This window comes from Geospiza fortis, unplaced genomic scaffold, assembly GCF_000277835.1.
Source record: "Geospiza fortis unplaced genomic scaffold, GeoFor_1.0 scaffold16, whole genome shotgun sequence".
Lineage (NCBI taxonomy): Eukaryota > Metazoa > Chordata > Aves > Passeriformes > Thraupidae > Geospiza > Geospiza fortis.
This window is the reverse complement of record NW_005054302.1, coordinates 4,308,008-4,332,968: the sequence shown is the minus strand read 5'-3', so window position 1 is coordinate 4,332,968 and position 24,961 is coordinate 4,308,008. Positions and strand designations below refer to the sequence as shown.

Below are 24,961 nucleotides of genomic sequence, written 5' to 3'. Positions count from 1 at the left end.
GGCGTTCTGCTTCCTCTTTTGCACGTTTCCGTTCTTGATCCAGTTCTAGAGCTCTTCGGGTCTGCTCCTCTAGCTCTGCCAAGAGGAAGGTTTGCAGACAAGGTATCACTACCTAGCTCTTCCTCATATGTATCACAGATAGCAGCTGTAATATGCCCAAAATTAAGTAACCTAGAACACTAACCAAGATTCAAAAGACCACCTCAAGCTAAGAAAAGCTGTGGAACACATTACCCAGAGCTCTGTTCCACGTCTGGTTTCCTTCCCCCGCACTTCAAGATATTCTTTGGATAAACTTCATCTCACCTAACATCTCTGACAGCCTAGTGTTTCAGAAAAGTGTCACTTCACTGATAAAACTAAAAACCCAGATACAGGTACATATACATGCACGTGCTCCTACCGCGAGCATACTTCATGTATGTTAAATCCCTCTCTTAAAGAAAGAAAAAAAATCTCTTCTTTATTGAAATGCCTGACAGATTCCTTAATTGCAGCTGAAAATTTAGACACATGCCTCCAGCAAAATGACTTAAGACCCACTGGAAGGGTCAGAAAAATTCTTTGTATATCAGAGGAGGAAAATTTTAAATCAAGAGAGAGACAATAGCTGTCCAGCTGCCTGCATAGCAAAATATTCAAATCTAAAGGGCAGAATCCTTAGTGAAATAGGAAGAAGTAATAATCTAGGAGTACTGCAAGGTTAGGTTTACATAGACAAAATTATACTCCTCCCTAGTGAGAAAAACTAGGTGACTAAGAAAAAAAGTCTTTCTAAAGCTCTTTGCTGGTTCTAATGATAAAATTTCTGCTATGATCTTGGCTAGGCAGAGCTCTCACAGACTCCCCAAATAGAAAACCTAAACAACTACTCATTTTTTCCAACAATCCATTTGCCTTCACCACAAGCTTTAATACTATAAAAGCACCTCCCTAGATATGCTGACACATGCTTCATCTTTGTACTTCTAGTGTTAAGTAGTAATGTAACCATTATTCTTCAGTTGGTTTCCCAGGCCTACTCAGTTATAAAATTATAAAATTAAATGAACAGCATCGTGTATGCTGTTTATCATACCCCAAGTATGTGGGGTTCTACAAATGCAGTACCTAAAAATTAAATAAAACAAAATTATTTAAAAACACTACTCAAACAAATCTTCCTATGAAGATGGAGAACACAAAACTGACACAGACCATTTATATAAAGACTTTTCCATGTGCACATAGAAGGCTAATAAGACCAGCAACACATGAACATTTTGTATTGCATCAGCAATTAGGCTATATTGCTCACAAAGTTATGAGAAAATGTGTATTGTCAAACCTCCAGAATGACTCTGATACTGTTCTGTCCTGAGCAAAATAGCTCTCCTTAAACAATTCCACAGCACAATTAGAGTGTAACTTATCTGGATGTGTCCAACCTGTTCTGCATTGAAAGACTGAAAAAATGCAAGGGTAGAGTGGGAGAGCAGTGCCAGGCATATGTAATTTATTTGCATAGAGTTAATCAGTGATTCTCTCTATGATGCTTGAAGCCAAGAGTTAGGAAAAGAAAGGAGCACCAAACTTTTATGAATGTGAACCAAACCTGAAGTAGGGAAAAAAAAAAAAGAACATGGAGAGGAGGGCCTGGGAAGTCATGGAGGCACGGACACTACAGGGTGAATAAACACAAAGAACTGTGATTGGTGAAACTACATGTTTTGTCACTCATGTCTGACAATTTCTCAAATCCCACAAGGGAACAGGAAAGGAGGAAGGGGCAAGGAATTTCCAAATTAAAAGCTAAATTCAACAAAACCCTAGAGAAAGTACTTTGATTCTTCCCCTCTAATTTCCCTACTCCCTCCAACTCCGGGTGTTCAGCACTTTGAGCATTTCATAATTCTGAGTTGAAGTGTGTATGCATTAATTTTCTTTTTACTAAATCAAAACTTGTGCTACATTAGAAATTTGTTTTATATTAAAAAGATCCAGACAAAAGCATGCACACTGTCATTTAAACACTGAAAAAGAATATCTCTCATATCAAATGAAACACCACTAAATTCTTGCCACTATTAGTAAAATAAACTTAGCCTCCCCCCCACCAAAGTACCAAAACACACTTTTGACATACAAAAAGAATTGTGGAACTGAAGGACCCAGCTAAATAAACACTGTCACTAGATTTAAGAAATCTATGATCTCACCTTTCTGAGCTTTCATTGTTTGCTCCTCAATTTGTCTTAAGCGCTCCATTAATTCCTCCTTTTCACGCTCTATTCTTTCCTTTTCCTTTTCTGCTATCTCCCTTTTTTTCTTCTCATTTTCTAATTGTGCTCTGAAAAAAATTAGTGAAAAGGTTTTTTTTTACTCTCCAACATATTAAGTGATACTCTTTGGATGCAGGTAGCCAATTTTTCTGTTTACTCAGCTAACAGGAAGGACAATTTTAAATGCTTCTAATCCTGTTTCTGCTTCAAAATACTGCAGAGAAGAACAATTTATGAAGAGGACTGATAATCAACCTTGGTTATAGTTCAGCCAGGTAAATCCACAATTATATCTGCATTTTAGGCATTATGTTTCATCTGGGCTAGAAATAGCAACAGTATTTTTTAAATACTGTTTTAAGGTAAGCCAGGACATTCTTCACTGAACTTGCTTTAAGTGTTCACTCATAGAGTATAAAATTCCCTAAGAATCAAGCAACAGAGAGGTAAGACTTGCACAAAATACATAACAGGAACAACAGTACAGCTACTATTACTGTGCTGGGAGCTTAAAAAAGAGACGTTTTTACATTAAGACAGGGGAGCCATGCCAATTCACAAACCTGCTTACACAGTGCAGAAAGACAAACAGTTCTCTCTTTTCTAGAATTCTAAGATATACTATATTCTATGACTTCTTAAAAAGGTAGAATTTTTTTTCTGTTTCATGGAAGTTTGTTAATTACCTTTCCAATTGTTTCTGATGTTTCTCTTCTCTAGCTTGGGCCTTCATCTGTTGCACTTCAATTGTATCAGGTTTCCTCCTCCTCATGTACAATTCATGATTTCCCATACACAGTGCCAAAATTCGCTTGTTAATTCTCAGACGGGGTGCATAAAAAACAAAATCCTAGGAAAAAAGTTATTCTAGTATATCCATTAACCTAAAAAAATACACTTAGACAAGATTCAAAGCATTACTGCATTCTTGCATTGGTTAAATGAAAACTTGCAAGTATTTTGATATTTTGAGCAAGTGAACACCATAGTCTAGAAATCTAGTTACTGTCAGGGACTTAAATGATAAATTCAAAATTGCACCTTGAATACTCCAGAAATCAGCTGGTTTATACAAAATATTTAATTTTTTTTTAATGAGACTTTTCTCTATTCTGAAGTCATTTTACCTAGAAAGTCTCATGAAATGTGCTATTGTAATAAAAAAAAGGCAAAAAGAAAAACAGAGGAGGACAGAGGCAGAGAATTTACCATCTTATCCTGTCTTTTCAATGCCCCACAGAGTATTAGTTGACTAAAAACCCTGCAATAATTTAGGAGTAACAATGAGAAGGAAAAGAGAAAATAAGCATACCACATTTCAAAATGAACATTTTCTTTTGATTACTGACTATTCTATCGCTAAAAGTAATAAATGTCACCAATATTTACTCATGCCGTAATACCAGAGCAAGTCCCTGCAGACTTAAATCTCTTCATACAGCAAGTGATGCTATTGTACACACTACTTACAGGGGCCTTTTTGTCAATTGGCTTTATGACAAATTTTTTGTCGTTAAAAGAGATGTTTCTTATTTCGCTCCAAGGAAAACCAATCTTGGGTGTCAGCCTTCAGAGAGAAAAAGTTCTCATTAGAAGCAGCAAGGATGTGCACTTTATATATATATATATATATGAATTCAATAAGGCTTATGTCTGTACCATTCTCACTACTACACTTAGCTACATTTAGAATATTACATTTACAACATTATGTTTTAATGTAAACATTAACAACAGTTCAAGCATATTTTGGTAGATTTTTCTTTTCACAAATATTCCATCAAATTAATTACATTTTAATAAATTACATGGCATTGTAACAATAGAAATTTTGATTTGTGACTTATTCTACTAATATTACCTAGGTGCTAAACATCATGATCATGTACTCATTCCTTATATGGCATTAGTAACTGTATTTTCACTTGAAAGAGTAACTACTGAAATGTGAGAAATTGCCATTCCAAATACTGAAATTAAAGTAACTTTCAGCCATGCTGTACCTCTGTTTAGATCAGATTTGTGTTCTTACATTTTCAGAATTCAAGTTAAATTTATTTCCCTTGCATCTTAAGCAAAACACATTAAATTCAGAAATTGTTACAATGTTACACATCAACTGCATAACAGTAAATATTTTTCTGTCAGCACAGAAGTTTCTTTCAATTCATATTATCTTAATTATAAATATCAGAAAATATTTAAGTATTTGATTGCTAACTATCAGGAGACAGGAAATACCAAAAAATTGCCTCATAGCTCAATCTGATCTGAACATTTTGAGTATTTCCTGCTTTCAGGAGCTATATTGCCATCTAATGGCAATTAAGGCTTACAGAATTTTGTTACAGAGTACATACATCTAAAGTTGACTGCTCCCATCTGGAATTTGACATATCATGTGTAACTTCGAATCACTGTGAATGGTCTGTTGACATGAGATACTACTAACAAGTGCTTGTAAAGAAAGAAAAGAGCAAGTCTGTTGATCTTTTTCCAAATTCTTCATATTTCCCACATTTCAGCTCTTCCCTCTTCAAGTAGAAGAGATTATTTGATCTCTTTATCAGGACACATGAATGATCTATTTTCTTTGGTGTCTAAAAGGTTTCATTTTTAAATATCTAGGTTTTTCATGCTCCAACTCCTCGTTATGGCTCTTACAAATGTTTCTCATTAAATACATTGCTCAGCTTTAAAATGTACTTTCCATCCTGACCCAAGGGAATGTTTTGAATGAGAAGTACAGGAAGAAACCATACAAAGATAGTCTGGCTGTAGTAATCCATATAAAGCAACGTAAATTTAAATTTCCATAGAACTTCTCTTCCTTTCCCTTCTTTTGCATCCCTAATCTTTAAAATTCAAACATTCTGGCAGTTAACTTCTCTCTCTCTTTTTCTATCTCTTACATACTTTAGAAGGAGAACCTGTTTTGCCAGATTTTACTGAACATTCAGTAAGGTGGGGGTTGTACAATTTCAGATAGCAACTCCTAGGACAGAACTGCAAAATGAGTATCTCCCACTTACTTATCATCGTGTTCATAAATATTCAGACCCAAAGCATCAACTCCTAGCCACAATTCAGTTCCTTTTTTATTCTTTATTTCAAAATAGTTGACTCCATACATTTCCAAGTCTTGTGCTATCTTAAGGTACTCCATCATAGAATCTTCCCTGATGAAGAAGAAAAATTGGTATAGTTTAGACAACAAATCATAAGTACATTGGAAGAAAAAGGGAACTGCAGAATAAACAGCTAGGGTAAAATTAGTTATCAATTAAATCTCTCTCTAAAATAGTTTGACTCAGATATTTTTAAGAGCTCTACACTCTAATATCCAGGTAGAGTCAAATCATTGCACTTTGTCTTTCTGCCCTATGAGTTAAGCAAATACTAAATGTATTCTAGAGGCAGGCAACTGTGGATGAAGGCAGTTGACAGCTTTACCAGAAATCATGTAGGTAAACCAACAACCTAGCTGGAAACTCAACTCCCATGGAAGTCTTTCATAACTACCTACCTTGGTCAGTATAAAAGAAAGCCATTTCCCAAACAAATACCTCCCAAAATACACCCTAATAATAATGAAAGGTGTCATGAACATTTTTTACATAATTACCTTAACATTCCCCTGTGCTCTTCATGCCAGTTCTGTATTCTTTCTTCCCACTGTTCTTTTGTCAGTTTGTGCTGTTCTAACACGCTGTGAATAGAAATGGTTGCTCTTAAATGACACTGACAACAAACTTAACCTCTTTTGTTGCACAGCACAACATATGCTTTAACTGAATAAACTTAAAAGATCACTTCCTATATACTGCCCATATTTTCAGCAGAGAAACAGAAGCTTTGTATCTCAACAAATCCCTTCTAATTTGTATTTCCAAATTAGAAGGGAATTTGTTGAATTTGTATTTCCAAATTCCCACACTAAAATAGTGAGAAAGTCATCTCTTTTTTCTTGGTATTCTATATTCTTTGTAATATAAAAGTCACACCATTGCATACCTCAGCTAAGTCAAAATGTAATGTTTACAACAGCTGAAAATGCACACCTATAGAATCTTCTGGCAACAATGCTGCAAATTAATCTCTAGGTGTGCAAAGATACATCCAAGCTTGAATTCTGCTGTCATTTGAAAGAAAAAGTAAGACATTACAACAAGTTAGCAGACAACCTTGTTGAGGGTTTTTTTTTTTGTGGTTTTGGGTTCTTTTTATTTTTCCTTTATGAATAAAATCAATAGAGAAGGAGCTTCAGAAAGCTATTTAATGTTTAATCTACAAGAGGCTGCAATGATGGAATTATGTTTTGGCCTACTAGAACTTTCAGTGTAGAACTGCAGTAAAATCAAATGCATATGATAATTTGATTATGCTTTCATTCCATGCACCCAGCATTTCAGGTGTTTCTGGAGAAGCTGTTTTAAAGGACAATTAAAAGATCATCTGAGCATTTGTCTACTGAAAAGGAACACTTTAAGTATACAAATTTGTGTTCTGGTCAAGCACTGCAATATATTTTATTTGCAGTACCACTTGCTTTCAGGAAATTATTGTCATTTAAGTGTGCAAAAACATGAAAACTGAAGAAAAGGAGAGAGTATCAAATTAATTTTAGTTACTTCTGAATTGGAGTATTCTGATTTTAATTTAGCAGAAGCAGGCCTCCACTAACATTAAATTATTTTGGAGTACTTTGGAAATGTGTAAAATTAATTCTGTGTGGATGTTTGTGGACAGGACAGGAAATACATCTCAAGAAACATGTAGCTGTGATGCTTCCTTATTAAAGTCTAAATCAGGATCTCTAAATTTTTACTAGCAAAAAGAGGAACTCTAAGAAAGCCACTATTAAAAGCATGTTATCAGTTAATATTTTATTTATAAAAAATGTGCTTTAGTTAAGTTTATGTGCACCATTTGGTGCAAAACCCATCTCACTCACCGCTGGGGGAGAAGCCTGTCATTGGCTAGGTAGCCCAGTTTATGGATCTCCTTACTGTAATCTCCATACTTGGACTGCACAGCATAGGAAGCCAGAAGAACTGCAGTTTCTGGTGGGCAATATATTTCATCATTTAAGATCGACTCTTTGACTTGCAGGAAGAAAAGTCTCTGAGTTATTTCCTGAATTAATTCTTCAGATACATCCTCTGGAAAAAACTTGGCCCTGAACTTAAACTGCAAAGGATTTTCTTTCCGTACATCTTGCTGTGTTACCTGAGGGAGAGGAATAAAGAGAAAAATAAAAAGAGCACTAAATGGTAAATAATATGTGATTTAATAGTACTTAACTCTTTAGCAACTCCATACTGAAACCCACAGCTTCCATACAAGCCCACTGTGGAACTCACTGAAAGGTTCACATGGTGCAAACAAGTTTGTCAATTTGAATAAACCAGACAATTCTGAAATACTACTTAAAGTTTGATAAAGATTTTTTTTATAGGCTTGTGTGAATTTTTATTTATCACAATAAAGACCTGGAAACTAAGAAGCTGCAAGACATTAAAAAGATCAAAAGTACATCCAAGGATAGTTTGCAGGAAGTAATAAATTAGGGTCTAACAATGGCTCTTTAGCAAGAACTACAGCACATTTCTTCAATGTGAGTATGAAGTTGGATTCTTTTAAAAGTGTTTCAGCTATTGAAATAAATAGATGTGCTTTGTTCCTGTCCCTGTGTATCTGCAGCACTACAATGTTTATTGTGTATGAAAGAAGACACATATGAAATTCTAGGAGATAGATTTGGTGTTTAGCAGGCTTAACTGACTGGATTTACCACAGAGGAGAAGCAAAGATTACATAAGTGCATACATACAGTAGGACTTGCTCCTAAAACCCACCCAATTTGCCTCCTAATATTGAAGATAAAAAGGTATTCTTGATCACGCTGAACTAAAAAACAAGTATCTCCATTCTAAACAGTGGCATTAACAAATAATTTGACAGCCAATATTAAAATAAGAAGTGACTATTCAAATTCACAAATAGAATTTAAAGTAAAATGAACCAGTTCCCAGTAACTGGGATATACAAAGTACTCAATGCCATTTGGGAAAAAAATAATATTATCCTACAGTCTGCCTATCAGATACCTGAATTTTAGAAGCTAATTATTTTGCCTTATTTAATTATAATTATTTAATGTATGCATACAAATTCCTGAAGCTCAAATACTTCCCATGCACATGCCCAAACTGTAAAACAATAATTCTATTATGTTTTGCTACAGGAAAATGGGACAATCATATGAATTCAAGTTTTCTTAATGCATGTATGCATGCATTCCACAGTACTGGAAACTATCTCCTCAAATTAAATATTGATGCAGCTTTGCATATTCTTTATAACTAATCTAACTTAACACTATTTTGTCATTTAAAGCACACAAAAAGCAATTTATCAACTAAATTTAAAGCCAGCTATACCTCACTTAAGACATTAATCAGCAAAGCTTATACAATATATTCAAACTGTACACTTGCCTAAATATGAGGGAATTGTTACCTTTTTATTTAGCTTCAGCCAAGTTGAGTAGCCTTTGCTGTCCACATACTGCAGCCCAAAAAACCAGACTTCACGAAGACCAACAGTTTTCACCACCTAAAGATAAACGAGCCATAATCATCAGTAATCGCTACAATACATTTTTTAACTGGCATTGTGTAGCTTAATAAAGCTACGTGAACAATTTCAAACTGAGGTGTAATCAAGTCTTACAAGAACAAAAAAAGATGAAATACTAGCAAAACATCAAGTTCAGAGAACCCCAGAGTTCTAAATAAACTCAAACAGTCCAAGCTATCAGCTGGAGCATGCAGCCCACTGTGTAGATCCGCACCTGAGGAACAGAACGTAGTAACAGGACCCTGAGGTTATAAAGCACATCTGGGAAGTGACCTACAGCCCTGTGGGGAAGTGAGTACATTACACTTCTACACTTCAGCAGAAGACAACTGGTAAAATGATAATAAAGAGTAATATTTGTGAACAAGTATGGCCTAATGAGGATGAACTGCCTCCTTCAAATAGTTCTGCCATCTTCTAAGAGTTAATGATAAAAGGGGTAGGGATGATCTCCTAATTTAACATAAATGACTTTCCCGTAAGATTTCAGACCAGGTCTATCACCAAAAGCTACTAAAGAAGGAAAAATTGTCCTTGACTAGAGGAAAGGTTGTTTTATGGATACTCTGCTTAAAAAGACTGACCAAAAACACAAGCTGTTTTCAAAACAGAATTGCAGTGTAACCACTAGGAAAGTCCCCCAGGACTTCAAAAAAGGATGAAAATTATGTGACAAAAATCTGCTGTAAAAAACCTTACATAAAGATCTGTGAGTAACAGTAAAAAGATGAACCTCAATAAAAGATCATATTTAATAAAAGCAAAACGCTGTACATATAAGACAACAATTTAAATTTTGTGAACAAAGTTCTAGTTGTAAAGCAAAAAGGCAAGAAAGCTATTACATTACTATACACATGTATGGTATTCGCAAATCTAATTCTACATAAGAACTGGTCACTTCAACTTATAAAAAAGGATGGAAATGGAAATGTTTCAGAAATGCTGAAAAGAATGATCAGTGACTTGGAACATTTTCTGCATAACTAAGACAAACTAGGGCTACTGACAGAGAAATAAGGAAGGCTGTGACACAGGTCTATAAAATTTGCATGGCATGTAGAAAGAAAATAGGGAATGATTGTTCATTCTTTCTTATAATGTAAGAATCAAGAGAATCAACAGAAGTCATGACACAGCAGGATCATAGCAAACAAAAAGAAGCACTTTTACTACAGAGTATAATGAAACTGTGGAACTGTTTACAAGTCTTTTGCACAGCAAAAGCATATGTGGATTTAATAAGCAATTAATCAGAAGGGTCCAGCAAAGATTATTAAATGACTGTAAACTCTGGCTCCAAAGCTCACGTATGGTAGTACTTACATATGTCCTCAGGCTGGACCATGGTGCCAAGCTGCTTTACTGAAGGCTGTTTTATGGAAGCATTCAGATGTATGTGAAGTAAATAGAATTTTACACATAGATCCTCCTCCATTTTAAAGTAGTACTATCGGGTTGCAAAATTAAGATTTTGAAAATTAGAAAATGTCATAAGATAACTATGCAAACTTACTTCTGCTGCCTTGCATATTTGAATAATCACTTAACAACCATTCGAGTGTGCACCTTTTTTCCTCCTCTATCATTTCACCTTCAAACTCCAAAGCACAAAACGGACAATGTTTGTGGATCCAACCTGATTGATGCCTTGACTGAGCATGGTTATTTCCTCTAGAATCCCCACATCATTTACTTCAGACCATAAGAAATGCTTAGAACAGGTCTATACTACTAGTATGGTCCCCAGCAGCATTACATTTGGTGCCCCAACTCAGGAATTTCAGACCTGCTGTTTCTTCTGGCACAGATCTCCTATACAACACTGATCAAACTACTTATGGCTTTATCAGATGACTGAGAATGCTCTTTACTTAGCAGCTGTCCAAGCTGAGCCCTTGTACCTTATCAGCTCTCTGAGCTGCAAAGAACTGCAGATGCTCAACAGCTCTGCCTGTAAGGCATAAGGAGACAAGTGCTTATGCTCATGTCAAAACATTTTGCTCTCAACCCACTAACCATGGCCCCTGAGATGCACATGATTTAAATACATACAACCTGGGTACAGCAACACACAGCTATGCAAATTTGCAAAATCAACACTAAAACCAGCAGAATCCACAAATAAGGAAAAAGCATTGCTTACACTGCCTCTCAGCTCAAAGGAAAGAGAAATAACCTTTCTGAAACTTTGTACCGAGATAATACATGCACTTGTGCACTGCAGTAGCATGTTAATGAAAAGTAAGTAGAGAATGAAAAACTTAGGAGTTTGATTCTGGCCCAAAATTCTATTAAGTAGCTTCAAGCAAGTGTTCATCCCATCTGTAAAACAGATTTATCCACCATCACATCCTACAACTTGACTATTAATAGGCAATAAAAACTTATTGGAGAAGAAAAGCAACCTGAACAATGTATGTTTGAGCAAATCACAACATACACATAAGACAACAAGGATTTCATATGGTCACCTTCACAAGATTGTAAAGAAGGCTTTGGAGGCATCTGGAAAGGACAGTGGGAAAAGGACGAAGGAAAATTACAACGTTAAATAAAGGAGGCAACCCTCACATTCCTTCTGAATAGCAGCTACAGTCAACGAAAAGCTGCTAATGCACAGCGCTAACGAAACAAAACAGCTCCCCCACAACTACCACAGTGTGGTATACAGTGTGTGGAAACATCGCTCACAGGGTTCTTCCTCTCTCAGGAAAGCTACAGATGCTTAACTGGTTGACTAGAGGAGGACAGATCCCCTCTTGCCTGTTCTGACCAGTGATAGGATAGACAGAGGGACCAATGATAAGCATGTTAGTACACCTTCTGAAATGCAAGTAATTAAAAAAAAGCTTGTGCAATGAATAAGAAGTTTACTGAGTTTGACAATGGAAGAGAAAAGAGACAGCCACAGATTTCAAATGCTACATTTCTTGCCTGCTAGCAGATGAAGATGATGAGAACATACATATGGAATGGGAAACAAATCAACAACTCCAGAAAATGCCAATTAAAAGCCTAAAAGAACACTGGCTGGTAAAAGATTGAAAGGTCATTCACCAAAAATGTAGGGGAGCACTAGATAACAGCTGAATCCATGGAGAGGTTATTTTCTGCAAACAATAACCAACCTGCTTGTCATGTTCACCACTTCTGCACAAACCTTGAGGGCCAATCCTTTCAGTAACAATGCTATTCAATTCTCTTTCTATAGAGAAACAAGATAACTTTTTGTCTGGAAATTTCATGCTGGTTTCACAATACAGTTCAGCTCTTGATGTTACATGGTGGAACTCACACATGAATTTAAGATCAGACTAAAAACTGTTTCTCACACAGAACTACTCTGGTTGATTTTTCTTGACCTAATTTTTTTTTTCAGTTTCAAACTCCAGAGGTAAGAGTTGGTGAGATGTCAAACACCACACAGAGAACTGAGGAACAAAGAAGAGAGCATGACAACAAATTCAAAATTGTATCTTTGTTTGCTGTTTGCAAATGCTCCAATTTGGATGAGCCTGATTACCTGGGCACAAGACATTACACAGCAGAATGTCACCCCACCCAACAGTGAATGGCATAAGATAGCAAAGGCTGGCAAAAGACAAGTAACAGCTTCAGCCTTCTATGCCACAGAACACTGTACTTTCATTTGATGATGGTGATGCTGGTTAGACAAAAACCAAGACAGTCTCTTTTTTCAAGAAATCTTTTCAAGAGCCATGAAGTTTATTCCTATGTAGGGGCTGAAGACCGACTTCATAGGTATACCCATGTACTGCTACTGATGTTAGAGAAAAGGGCAGGCAGTAAGTGTTAAGAGTCAATCATTTCAAACAAAAACTGCAAAGGCAATTCATTCATCTAAAAGTTCAGTACTAAAACAATAAACATTCTCTTCTTTTCAATTTATGTAGTAAGACATTTAATTGACTCTAAAAGGTCAGCTAAAAGTTTAAAGAACTTTTTTGATGTGTTACATTCTCTTAGTAGTCATCATTACATATTTCAAGCATCTACAGTGGAATGGACAGAAACCACTACTAGACAGAACTGTTGATCTACTTAAATTATTTTTGAAGAGTAATTTCAGATATTTCCAGATTTCCTAAATAAAGGCATACATCTTGGATCTAGACAATAAAACATATTTATTGGTATCTTTTTGGAAAACAAGACAACACATTGACAGCTGGTGACTATTTTTAAGGTTTCCTCTAACACCCCACAACACAGGTCAAAAACTTGTTTCAAGATTCTGCAGACTAACATCTCATGAGTGCAAGAACAGCCCTGTTTAAGAAATTGTTCACTTGGTCCATTTGACTGATGTACAACACACCATCAAGTGACAGTGTACAGCTGTGACAGAATAGTTGAAAATGATGACCTTAATGTGCTTATGGTCTGCAAACCTTTCTTCCTTTTCTTTTTTTTTAAACATAACTTCCAAACTGGTTCATAGGACAACAGTATTTAGTTCTACCATTTGGGAAGTGAAAACCATCTTACAGTATCTATTGTTGGAAAGAAATTGTGTTAGCTTTCATTAATGAACTTACTGTTACATACATATTTCTAAAACATGCAATTCTAACAACTATATTGGAGTAGCAATTATAATATTATTAGACATAAAAATCACAATTAATTTCAAAGCAGTTCCATACACAATTTATCCAAAGCCTCACTGGTAACATGTTTAGAGTTGTCTTTGAATTCAGTATGTTCCAGGAGATGTAATGAGGAAATTCACACTAACTCAGAGCCTAGCTTAGATAACATAAGGAAAGCAGTCTGTACATGAGAACACTCCCACTTTTTCAGACTATGCCTTAATAACCACAATACTCCTATGTGCTTGCACTTATATACATAGAGACATGTAAGTTACCTGGTCAAAGAGCTGCTTGCCTGTTGTATTGGGCTGGATGGCAAATTCCAACTCTGCATCCATTGTGGTTACTCTTACATTGATCTACAGAATAAAAGGAAACATTTAAATCATACTGTAACAGTGTAATGCTTCCATAGCCTGTAAGAAACAATAAGTTCAACAATTTAATGGTCTTGTGTACACAGAGAACATAGCAGTGAGAAAAACAGAAAATTTGAATCTAAAAAAATTCTCATCCTTATTTAGTCTAAAGGCATAATCAGCATAGTACTTACCTGTAGATTGGAAACTTAAATTAGAGAACAAAGCTCAAAATTAATTTTATGGGAAAGCTGACATCACTAACTGAACAGCTGAAGAACATTGGGATATTGAGCTACTGGGCACTATCTTTCAGAGGGCTTCTTAAATGCATGCAAAAGAAAAAGTTCTTGGTCACATATATGTCATTTTAAGGTATTTATGCCTAGCAATATAAAAAGACAAGCAGCCTCCTGCTTGCCATTTCTAAAATCAAGCAGTTTGGTGGTCAAAGTAGGCACTTTGACCAAGCTCTAGGACTAGACCTTGTACATCTCAGGACAGACTAGAAGCAGGTTTTCACCAATGGAAAGAAAAACTACAGCAGTTGGCTCTCCTTAGTTCCAACCTCCTTCAACTCCCTTACTACAAGACTAAAAAATCACCACCATTCAATGAACCTCCTTCTCCTGAAAGGGAGGACCATTTTCCAGATGACTCCTGACAATCACTGGGTTTATTTGTTATAAAACAAGAAGTCAAATACTGCAGGAGATAATTGGAAGCCTTACTTGGAAGTACAACAGTCTTTGCCAACTTCTCTTCAGCTGGTACATATAGAAGTGAGAATTTCCATGAAACAGAACAAAGTATTAAATGCACAGCCCTATCTTCTCAGTGTTAGATCAGTCCTCCAACTCCTACTGCCAGGGTATCAATCAATCACATTTTATTCATCTTTAGTGCATAAGAATATAAGTATTAAAAGGTCAAATATACCCTCCTATAAATGCAGAAAAACCAAACTCACACAGATATATTCTAACTTCTCTCTACTGTAAAAAAGGGCAGAGGAATAAATTAGGACTTGTATTACAGGTTCTTACACTACTTGATCTATGCATGTGCAAACCATTTCCATTAACTATTTCCCTAATTTTGCCACCAGGTGGAATACTTTGAGAAGTGATTGTCTGGAAAAGAAGGAAAGACAACACATGGAAGGGGGATCTAAGGTAGGGAAAAGAAAACTGCAGAGCAGTTTGTCTTCATGCAACAGATAAAGCTTGACCACTGCTCCCTTCATTGTCAAGGTAAACACGAGGGGGATATACAAGACAAGAATAGCAGGAGCCTGAGGATGTCGAGGTTATAGACTTGCAAACAAGAATGACAGAGGGGGCTTAGCCAATTTTACTGCATGTGCAAGCAGTGATAAAGAACAAGAGTTGAAGACTTTGGAGTAGAAGATAGTTTAGTTTTATTGCAAAACAAATTCAAAAAAATAGAGCTGTGTGTCAGGAAGAGGGAAAAAGATGTTTTCTGTAAATTCTCAGTCTCTCTATTTCAAGAGAAGAAAAAAAAACCTTATGCAATATAATTCATCTATGAAAATAACTAATTTTAAATGGTAGTTCTAACTCACTGCCAGTTACACTAGTTTAAGCATGAGGGATTGCCCCTTAATTACAAAAAATTAACTTTTAAAACCAGGTTTTTTTACTTAAAAAAATGAACCCTTCTTTAGGGTAGTCACAAGTAAGCAAGTTACAAAGAATAAGCCCAAAAAATAATTTTATTAAATGCCAAAGTGCTCTGTTATATAACAGCACCATTGCCAAAACAAGAAGCATCACAGATCTACAAAGCACAGCAAGTTCAAAACTAATTGCAGCAGCAAAAACTTCTTATCTAAATATCCTTACTACAAATGTCATTTACAAATGCAAGAAATACTACCTGAGAGTTTATCCTTCACAAGAACTAGGATACCCAAACAGTAAAATAATAGCTGTAATACACAGGCAAATTCAACACAGCTCTAAATTCTGTTTGCTTCTGGATACTAAGCCCCAAAAAATCTGAGTGCTCTAAGAGTACAGAGCTTCTACACCTCCAACAGGTACAGACATTAAGAGTACCTAGCCACTTATACACATTACAGGAACTGCTTAAGCCTGCAGCATTTCTGTTTATCTTTGTACTTCCAATTAACAGATCACTTAGCTGCTAATCAATATTCAGTTCTAATAAAAAAGTTGCAAATTAAATGATTGCAATGTTAAAAAATTATCTTTTGTGATATGAATTATTTAAGAAGAGACAAAAGTTAACACTACAGTTCATTTTCTTTCTGAAGGAATTTGGACTTTGATTTTTCGCATACAAATACCAGGCTTCTACAAACTTGTAACATTTTTTTGTTTCACACCTTCAATTATTTCTGGGCATGGAACATAAGAAAGTTATTTTGTCAAAACCTGAAGAGGCCTGAAGGTCTACTTATCTAATTCAAACCTTGATAAGAGAGCACCCTCTCAACAAAAATCAAACCTCTGGTACCAGTTGCATTGTCTATAAAATAAAGCTGGCAAACTACATTAATAGGAGCCATTGGGGAAGTTTCCACATCATAAATATGGCAGGGAATCGAGAAAACACAGACAGAGAAAGAAGGTCCAGGAGCTTCAGCAATGGTCTGTCACTCATGTAACCTTTGCTGCGTATCTGGCTGCTTTGCAGCAATGCTCTTTATGTGACATTGGTGGTGGGGGAAATTATCTGAACCACAAATTACGAAGACAGGCACTAATCTGAATCAACTTTACCACACAAACACAGAAACAGGAAGGAGCTCTTGCAATGGTGACAAGAGAAACGCATAAAGGTTTCCTGTAGCAAGTATTGGAAGGCTACCACTACACATACCACAAGATCCATTCAGTGCCTGCTTTTAAAACTTGCTCTCACCAGGATCCCGCGTCTTTGTTACAGAATCTGACAGGTCCCTTCTTCACACAGTTCAGCCAATTACTATCTCAAGTTTGCATATTAAATAGAATCACAGAATAGTTTGGCTTGGAAGGGATCTTCAAAGGTCATCTAGTTCAACCCCCCTGCAACAAGCACAGACACCTTCCCCTACATCAGGCTGCCCAGAGACCCATCCAACTTGACCTTGAAGCTTTCCAAAGATGGGAAATCTACCATCTCTCTAGGTAATTGTTAGAGTTTCACCTCCTGCATCATAAAAATTTTTACTTATATGTAGTTTGAATCTTTTATATCCTTTTAGCTTGAAACCATGAGCCTTGTCCTATTACAACAGACCCTGCTAAAATGTTTGTTCCCACCTTTCTTATAAGCTCCCTTTAAGTACTGAAAGGTGCAGGGAGACCTTATTGTGACCTTTCTCTCCCCCAGGCAGAACAGCCCCAACTCTCTCAGCCTTTCCTCATAAAGAGGGATGCCCCATTCTGTGAACCATTTCTGTGATCCTCCTCTAGACTTGTTTCAACAGGTCCCTGTCCTCCCTGTGCTGGGGCCCCAGAGCTGATGCAGCCCTGCAGGTGGGCTCTGAGCAGAGCAGAGGGGCAGAATCCCCTCCCTGGCCCTGCTGCCCACCATGGGATGCAGCCCAGGACACGTTTGGCTCTCTGGGCTGTGGGAGCACACTGGCAGCTCATGGCCAGCCTCATCCTCCAGCATTCCCAAGTCCTTCTCAGCAGGGCTGCTCTCCATCTGTTCATCCCCAGCCTGTGTTGATATTGGGGGATGCCCCAGCCCGGGTGCAGCACCTTGCACTTGGCCTTGTTGAACCTCAGGAGGTTCATATTGTCCCACTTCTCGACAATAGAAGTGGGACCTCTTGTCCAGGTCCTTGGCATGAGCAGCAGGCTGAGTTTATCTGTATTTTACCAGACTTGTTTCAGAATGATTAAACATGGCCAAAGGAAAGGGAAGAACACACACTAAAGAATTATGCATTGATTATTCTTTGCCAAGGGAGCAACTGATGTTTTGATAACAAATGTTGCTAATGGGTTATGAGGATATTTGCCACAGCTCACAAAATACTATTTATAGAAAATATTCCACAGCAGATTATCTATTAAATAATTTATCAAAACCAACAGAGTACAGTCATTGAAAATATCTGGAATAACAAATACAGATGTGCACTTAATAAAAGCCCGCACTTCATAAGGGAATTATATTTTTATTGCATGCATTCTTTCACCTTTAAGGACTTGAAAAAGTATGTCTACATTTTCTTGTAGTACCTAACTTCACAATTTATGGGACTATTACACCATCACCACATTAACCTTTGAACCTCTCCTCAAACAGATACAGTCCATGAAACATGCACAAAACCTGGCTATAAGCTTAATAATCTAAAACTTTCTATTACTGTACTTCAGCCATCCTTTGCAAATATTAGTTATGGCACTTCATCATGAACTCCAAAACTGAGTCGATACCAATACTGAGAAAAAAAGGCCATTTAAAATAACATGGAAATGGTTTCCAGAGGTTTTGCTTTGGCTTAATGAATGCAATACAAATTAGTCATTTGTAAAAGCCACAAAAACCAGTCTGATTCATAAGAAAATTGCATATGGCAAAAAAAGTTTTTTCAAAGAGCTCCCTCACACTGGTTCAGCCATTTACAATCTCAAATTTGCATATTAAATTGTGTTAAGAGCAGCAGTGCTGCTTCACCACTGCTTCACAGACTGCACAGCACTATCTCAATACCAACATCAAAGTAGATATAGGAAGAGATGAAAGAAAAAAACTTTATGAAGAAGGTAAGGTAAAAAGGTAAGGATTAAACAGCATTAGGAACAGAAGGCTACAGAATAATGCCAAACAGGTTTTACTAATAGATGAATCAAGAAAGCAGTCCTCCAAGCTGACATCAGTTGTCTATTTATACTACAGAAATAAATCACAAATTCAAGCCATAATTCAAACATTGCATTACATACACTCAAAGATTTTCCTGTGTAACAACAGCACTGTTGTAAAAAAAATTGATACACTATTTCGGTTCAACCACCTTACAAAAATTAGTTTGATCTTGCAAATATTAGAATTTTAAACCACAACATTATTCCAGAATTTGTTATTTACTCCTTCTGAATACACAATATCATAAAATGTTGAATAAACCTAAAAAAAAATCCTTTTTAGTCTTAGTAACTTTGACATCTATCTCTGTTATTCCCCAGTGTAATGCTTGCTTTCTTTCATGCCTTGCAGTCTTGTACAAAAGTGCTGCAAATTATCACCAAAACCAGATGATAATTTAACTCTTTCTACACCCTATAAATACAATATTTCAGTCAATTAAACCTAATCTTCTTAGCATATGAAATGATTAGCAGTTATGTAACCCATGATGTCTAATTTTAGCTTCTATGTTTCTATTTTCAGTGCAGATCTGTGAAAATGCCGTACAGCTGAGAAACATTTTGTATTTATTCTTTTAGGAAGAAAGCACTGAAAATAAGAGTCAACAAATATTCTGTTCTTCAGCAAGTTAAACTAAGCATACTGAGAACAGCACTTGCAACAGCTCAAATTTTGATTACAGCAGCAAAGACGTAATTAAACAAAAGGCATCAGTTTTATTTAGATGGATCAACATGCTACATGCAATTAAAATTCACATTGCTAGGTAGAACTGAGAACAGTAAGTCTTTTAGAAACAAAGTATTTGGTTGTAAAATCAGAGTAGATGCTGAGTAACAGTTGAAAAACTGGAAAGCCACTTTGTCACAAACCCAGGCAAAATGAAGGAGGAGACTTTCTACTGAAGCAATCAAAAATGAAAATGTTTCAATTATGTATACTTTTCAGCCACATATTACCTTAGTATTCCAGGACAATATACTAAAGTGGCTTTTACCCTTTCAAAACAGACTTTTCACCCAAACTATTTGATCTACTATGCTCTAAAAAAGAAAATCCGAAACACATGCCCTTTACTGCCATGTATAAGAATCATTCACAGTGGCATGAAACTTATTTCAGACTGAGACTTCCAAGAAAAATGAAAGATGTTTGCTATAAAATTCCAATACTCTAAGACTTTCTACTGGTCTTCATTTACTTAATTTTGTCTGGAATACTACATAACTTTACAATGTGAAACCAAAAAAAGTGAAACCAAAATCTATTTAATTGCCTTTTCTGTGGGTACTAATTTCATTTAAATTGATCTATGGCTTATTTATTTGTTATTTTCTCAACAAAAAAATTAATTCCAGAAACCCAGGAAGAATTTATAGTTGTACTGCACCAGGTTTACATATTTACAAGACTACCAGACTTTTCTGAAAACTACCAATTGGATCATCACAGCAGAGTCTGAAAAAAGAAAACCTAAATAGGTCACAGTAATAGAGAAGAGATAAAATAACATTGTCAAAAATCTCACCACTTATGTTAACTGGGTTTTCTTAGCTTTTACCCATGATATTACATTAGTTTTCAGGTTGAATGATTTCCAGCAATAAAGCTACAGAACACTGACTGTCTTATTGCAACAGCTGTCAAAAATAAGCAACAAGGAGTTAAAGCATAAATAGTTTCTGGACCAGAAGTGCATTTGGTTATTGTGGATTGTCCATAAAGACAGCTCCCAAGAGCTCCAGTAAATATCCATAGCAAGAGACCTCCTACTGTGCAGTACTATCAAATCTGAGCAGAACAGCAAGACTCTTCAAAGAACAACGTCAGATTCATTAAACATAACCGTGGCTAGGCTCTTACAGTCTCCAAAGAAGAAAGAAGGGGGAAAAAAAAAGAGAAGAGAGGAGGGGGGGAGCAAGAGAGCTCCAAAGCCACCTATCATTTAAGAAGCAACCAGAACAAAATCTGAGGTTTGATTTTTATAGGTAATACTATTTAACCTTTGGCAAGCGTGCTATTTCTTCATTCACTGATTACCAAATATAATTACAGCAACCTGCAGTTTACAGGAAGACACTGAGAAATGTAATCAATTTCATTTCATTTATAATGGCCCCTTTCACTTGGCTTCCTTCTGGGATTTCACATGCACCCACATCATCAAGAGACACATGAACTCTTCATAAAAAGTCCCTTCTAAAAGAAAAAAAATTATCTTTGGCACAAGGCCAGCTTCTTTGCCAAGATCTGGTAGCTAATATCCATTGTTAGGGTGGATTGCGCACTCTTTCAACACCACTGCAATCTCAGTTCTAAGGATATTGCTCTCCTCGTTAGCAACCCTAAAATCCTTATTTCCTTCAATTTTCTCTGGTCCTTAAAATAGTGAGAACCCTGCCTGCCTAAATTTCATGGTTCCAATCCCAGAATTTAAAAAGAAGTTACCTCACCCAGGCCTTTTTTTCCCTAGTCATGACCTCTGTGGCTCCATGGGTCTCCAGCTGCATGGAGCCGAAGGCCTCACAAACTGCATGAGCTCACAATGACTTTTTGCCTCATTCTTAAAACAAAGTTTTCCAGTTGAGAAGTTCCATCAAAGGCAGTATACTCAATTCTCATAGCCAGCACTCAAACAGGTCAGAAAATAATATGCTGCTAATTCATTTTCCTGCCCTTTATAGTGCAGCTTTCTCTCACCAAGAGCAGGATAGAGACAGCTACTTCCAGCTGGAAAAAGTGCCAAGAAACTGCCCCTAATCCACTGGCAGGAAAAGAAGAAATTTCAGAAACAAGGTATGACCAGTTGGTCATCAGACCAACTGCAAAGCTCAGAACAGAACTTCAAGCCCTTAGTCCCATGGTCATATTATTCATCGGGCTGTACTGGTTCCAAATACTGGCACACAAAATTGTTTACAGGGGCAATTTCTTATTAATAGCAAAAACCTTTTATGTATCTACATATCAGGATGTATGTGTATACACATGCATATAGACACAAGTATTCTTAGCAATAGACCCGCCCTGTCCTAATCTGCTACCAAAATGAAACATCAGTAAACAAAGAAAGCCCAAAGGCTATTACATAAACCAACTGAGTTGAGTAGAAAAAATCTGACAACTCAGTTCCCTTTCTGAATGCTTTTCTCACTGGATACAAGTGGAAGAGACAAGCAAAAGTCATTTAACACATGGCTGATAAAGTCCTAAAGTAACAATATAACACTAACAGAAAAAGAATCAATCTACTGAATAATAATCTCCTCAAAGACTTCTAGAATTATTATCAAAACAGAAGATGAAGATCCTTTTTTCTCCCTGGTAGAAAGTGGATGAACCCTTATCTTAGCTGAAATGAGCAGAACAGGAGAGCATGAACTCTGCTTATTTCCTCCATTCAAACTTACTTTCTATGTGATACCCTCTACCATGGTCAAATTATTAACTTAGTGCAGACACTTTACACACGTTCTGTCTGCCCCTGTCAAATCCTGCAGCAAACCCTTCCACTGATTCTCACAGATACTGAGTCAGGCTCAAATTGTACCTCCAATAACTACTGTAAGTCAGCTCATTGCAAAGTCAACAATTCCTGAAAAGTCATGTGTCCTGCCAGCCAAGTGGGCTTCAGGTACTGCTCCCATTTCTAATTGTCCTCCATGCAATTTGCAGTACCAAACTTTCTTGATCTTTTTTTCCACATATTGGTACTAAACTGTCTCAACTTCAATTGTACAAGATCAAATCTTACAAAATCTAGAAAGGGCAGAATCAAAACAACTAGAACAGTTAAGATTATCTCTCTAAAACATAAAAACCTTCCTAGATTTTAGATTAATATAAATCTGCTACTTACTGGTTTCGGCATTTTTCTTGTTTTCTGTAGTCTCCTGTCCACTTAAATCTTCCAAAAACTCTTTGCCCCCTTCTGCCAAAAATAAAATTAAAAGGGTTGTTTTTAAATAAATCAATAATCACAGTAAATAGTACAAATTCCCATACAAGTGTTCTACATGTACAAAATACACTTCTCAGTAGGTGACACCTAGAAAGAGCAACTAATTTAGCCAGAGCCAGAATCTACAGGTCTCCAAGCAGTAACATCCTTCCTAGTTTCTGTAGAACATTTATGCAGTAATGTTACAATAAAGAGACAACAGTTCCCCCAAGTGCTACAAATTCTTTTAAAGGTTCTGTTATCATATGTCATTGACTATTAAAAACCTCTAACATTATTTACAAGAAACCTCATGAAGACAAAAAACCTGCTCTAGCAATTTTAAAGCATCAAAACTTTTATTTCCTGCCTATAAAATAATTTGCTTCTCTCAGTGAAAGAACGACAGTAATTTTTTCCAAATGAAAATAAATGCAAATACACCAACAGTAAAAAAAGGAAGAAATTCTGCTGTGCTTAAAATAACACTGATTTTTTTCTTTTTAAGCAGAAGTTTGTAAGTTGTATCTATGTGGTAATGAAAGTATTCACTACTGTTTTCTGTTCCAAAAAAAGTTTTTATGCCTTGAAAAAATATGCTTGCAAAGTTATTGGGAGATATCATCCTACCTGCTTTTCAACTCCTTCTAACTTAGAGCAAGCAGCTATTCACCTTCCTGCACACATTTACAGTAATGACTTCCACAAATTAGACTATTGCTGGTTTGTAAGGAGCTTCAAAGACTCCATTGCCTTCAAAAATAATATTAACTGGAATTACTCTTCTACTAAGAAAAATAACTGTGACATGCTAGTCAGAATAATCTGAGATTTCAGTATTATAACTCCACAGCTACAACAGATGAATAAAATCTTCAGAAGTGCTTAAAAGAAAGCGAGAGAAAAACAGAATACTTGAGAGCGATCCAGTTATCAAAAACAAGCTTCTGTATAACTGATCTTTCATTCATAAAGAAAAATGGAAAAAAAAGTATTTTTACAAAAAAAAATTACAGAAAATTTTTCTTGCTTCTTGGCAATAAAAATACAGTAAATATTAGAAACATTTGCACAGCAATTTAAGGTGCACTAGCACTTTTTTATTTTTTCTTCTAATCTGTAGAGATATGTTTGAAAACAAACTAGAAAAAAACAGATAAAGGATGAAAACAGAATTTAAGAAGCATAATTGTTGTTGGCCGGTAAAGAAAACAAATATTAAGACTAAAGATTACAGAAACAGAAATCTAATGGCATAATTCAGATATGGAACAAAACAGCGTTTAATGAAAAATCAGCCTGGAAACATTAAAACACTATCTTAAAGTTGCATCCACTACGCTATAACTAATCCAGCCCAACTCTAAAGGTATAATAATACTCTGTTTGCCTAGCATAAAGACAATTACATTCCAGCAGATTTTTTTAATTACAGAAGATACTCTAGAGAACTGGACAGTATCAGTCATGTCCCAAATGCAGGCTCGCTGCCTGATGTGCAGCGCCAATTTACACACTGAGCCAAGGTATTTCCATTGCTTTATTCTGATCTGCTCAGGGCAGGGATCTCACCAAAGGCTGGCACCCCAATCATCCAAACTTCACACCTTTCATACATTTTAGCAAGCAAAGAAGTCATGTTTTATTGGCTACAGGTCACATGGCTCTCTTCTTGATCAACATTTTACCTTCTACTGGTTCAATGATTCTCTCACTTCTGCCAATCACTCCACACGCTCAGCCATTCCCCTCTGGAGCCATGGGCTTAGGGAGCCAGCAGGCCCTGAGTTGTGGTCACAGTCACCCCTGCCAGAATTACTTTTTCTCCACTTGGAGCTGATTCAGCGCAGTTGCTGAGTTGGCTTTGTTTGTTTCTTCCTTATCTTGGAAGTTCTGCCAAACATACTCGTGGCTCATGAATTCTGCATTCCCTGTGCCCACTATCAATGGAACATCCTTCTTCCAAATGTTGCTAACTTTCCCCTGGTCTGAGATGGCTGAAGAGCATCAAGCCCCAAACTTTAACAAGGCAATTCTACTGACAAGTCATTTATCTTTCTAATACCTGGACATCAGCAGTAAGACTACTTTTCTAAGATACTGTTAAATATATCCTTGAACATTATGAATACACTTTTCCTCTATTCCCCCCACTCTGCTTTTAACCACAAAAGCTTCCTGGGGAGGAAGAAAAAATTGGCTTTTAATAAACTCTGGCTTTTGATAAAAATTCAACAGCATGTTTCCCTTTCAGAGAAGAGACTGCCTCCTCTTCTCCCT

At 36.2% G+C, this 24,961-nt stretch overlaps 1 protein-coding gene across 2 annotated transcripts in view; it reads right to left on the bottom strand.

The window, feature by feature from the left end:
• RDX (radixin) overlaps positions 1–22,675 on the bottom strand; it is a 28,308-nt gene extending 5,633 nt beyond the window's left edge. The window contains exons 1-10 of one of the 2 annotated variants that reach the window (XM_031065995.1): positions 22,601–22,675; positions 13,798–13,881; positions 8,784–8,879; positions 7,216–7,490; positions 5,887–5,970; positions 5,294–5,440; positions 3,732–3,828; positions 2,948–3,111; positions 2,199–2,329; positions 1–75 (exon numbers count right to left, since the gene is read on the bottom strand). The exon at positions 1–75 is cut by the window's left edge and continues 74 nt beyond it. In XM_031065995.1, coding sequence (XP_030921855.1) covers positions 1–75; positions 2,199–2,329; positions 2,948–3,111; positions 3,732–3,828; positions 5,294–5,440; positions 5,887–5,970; positions 7,216–7,490; positions 8,784–8,879; positions 13,798–13,881; positions 22,601–22,612 — 1,165 coding nt within the window. In that variant the 5' untranslated portion in view covers positions 22,613–22,675. Of the gene's footprint in view, positions 76–2,198; positions 2,330–2,947; positions 3,112–3,731; positions 3,829–5,293; positions 5,441–5,886; positions 5,971–7,215; positions 7,491–8,783; positions 8,880–13,797; positions 13,882–22,600 lie in introns of those variants that run through there. The other variant, XM_005417701.2, reaches the window with a different exon arrangement.
• Positions 22,676–24,961: the final 2,286 nt, after the last annotated feature.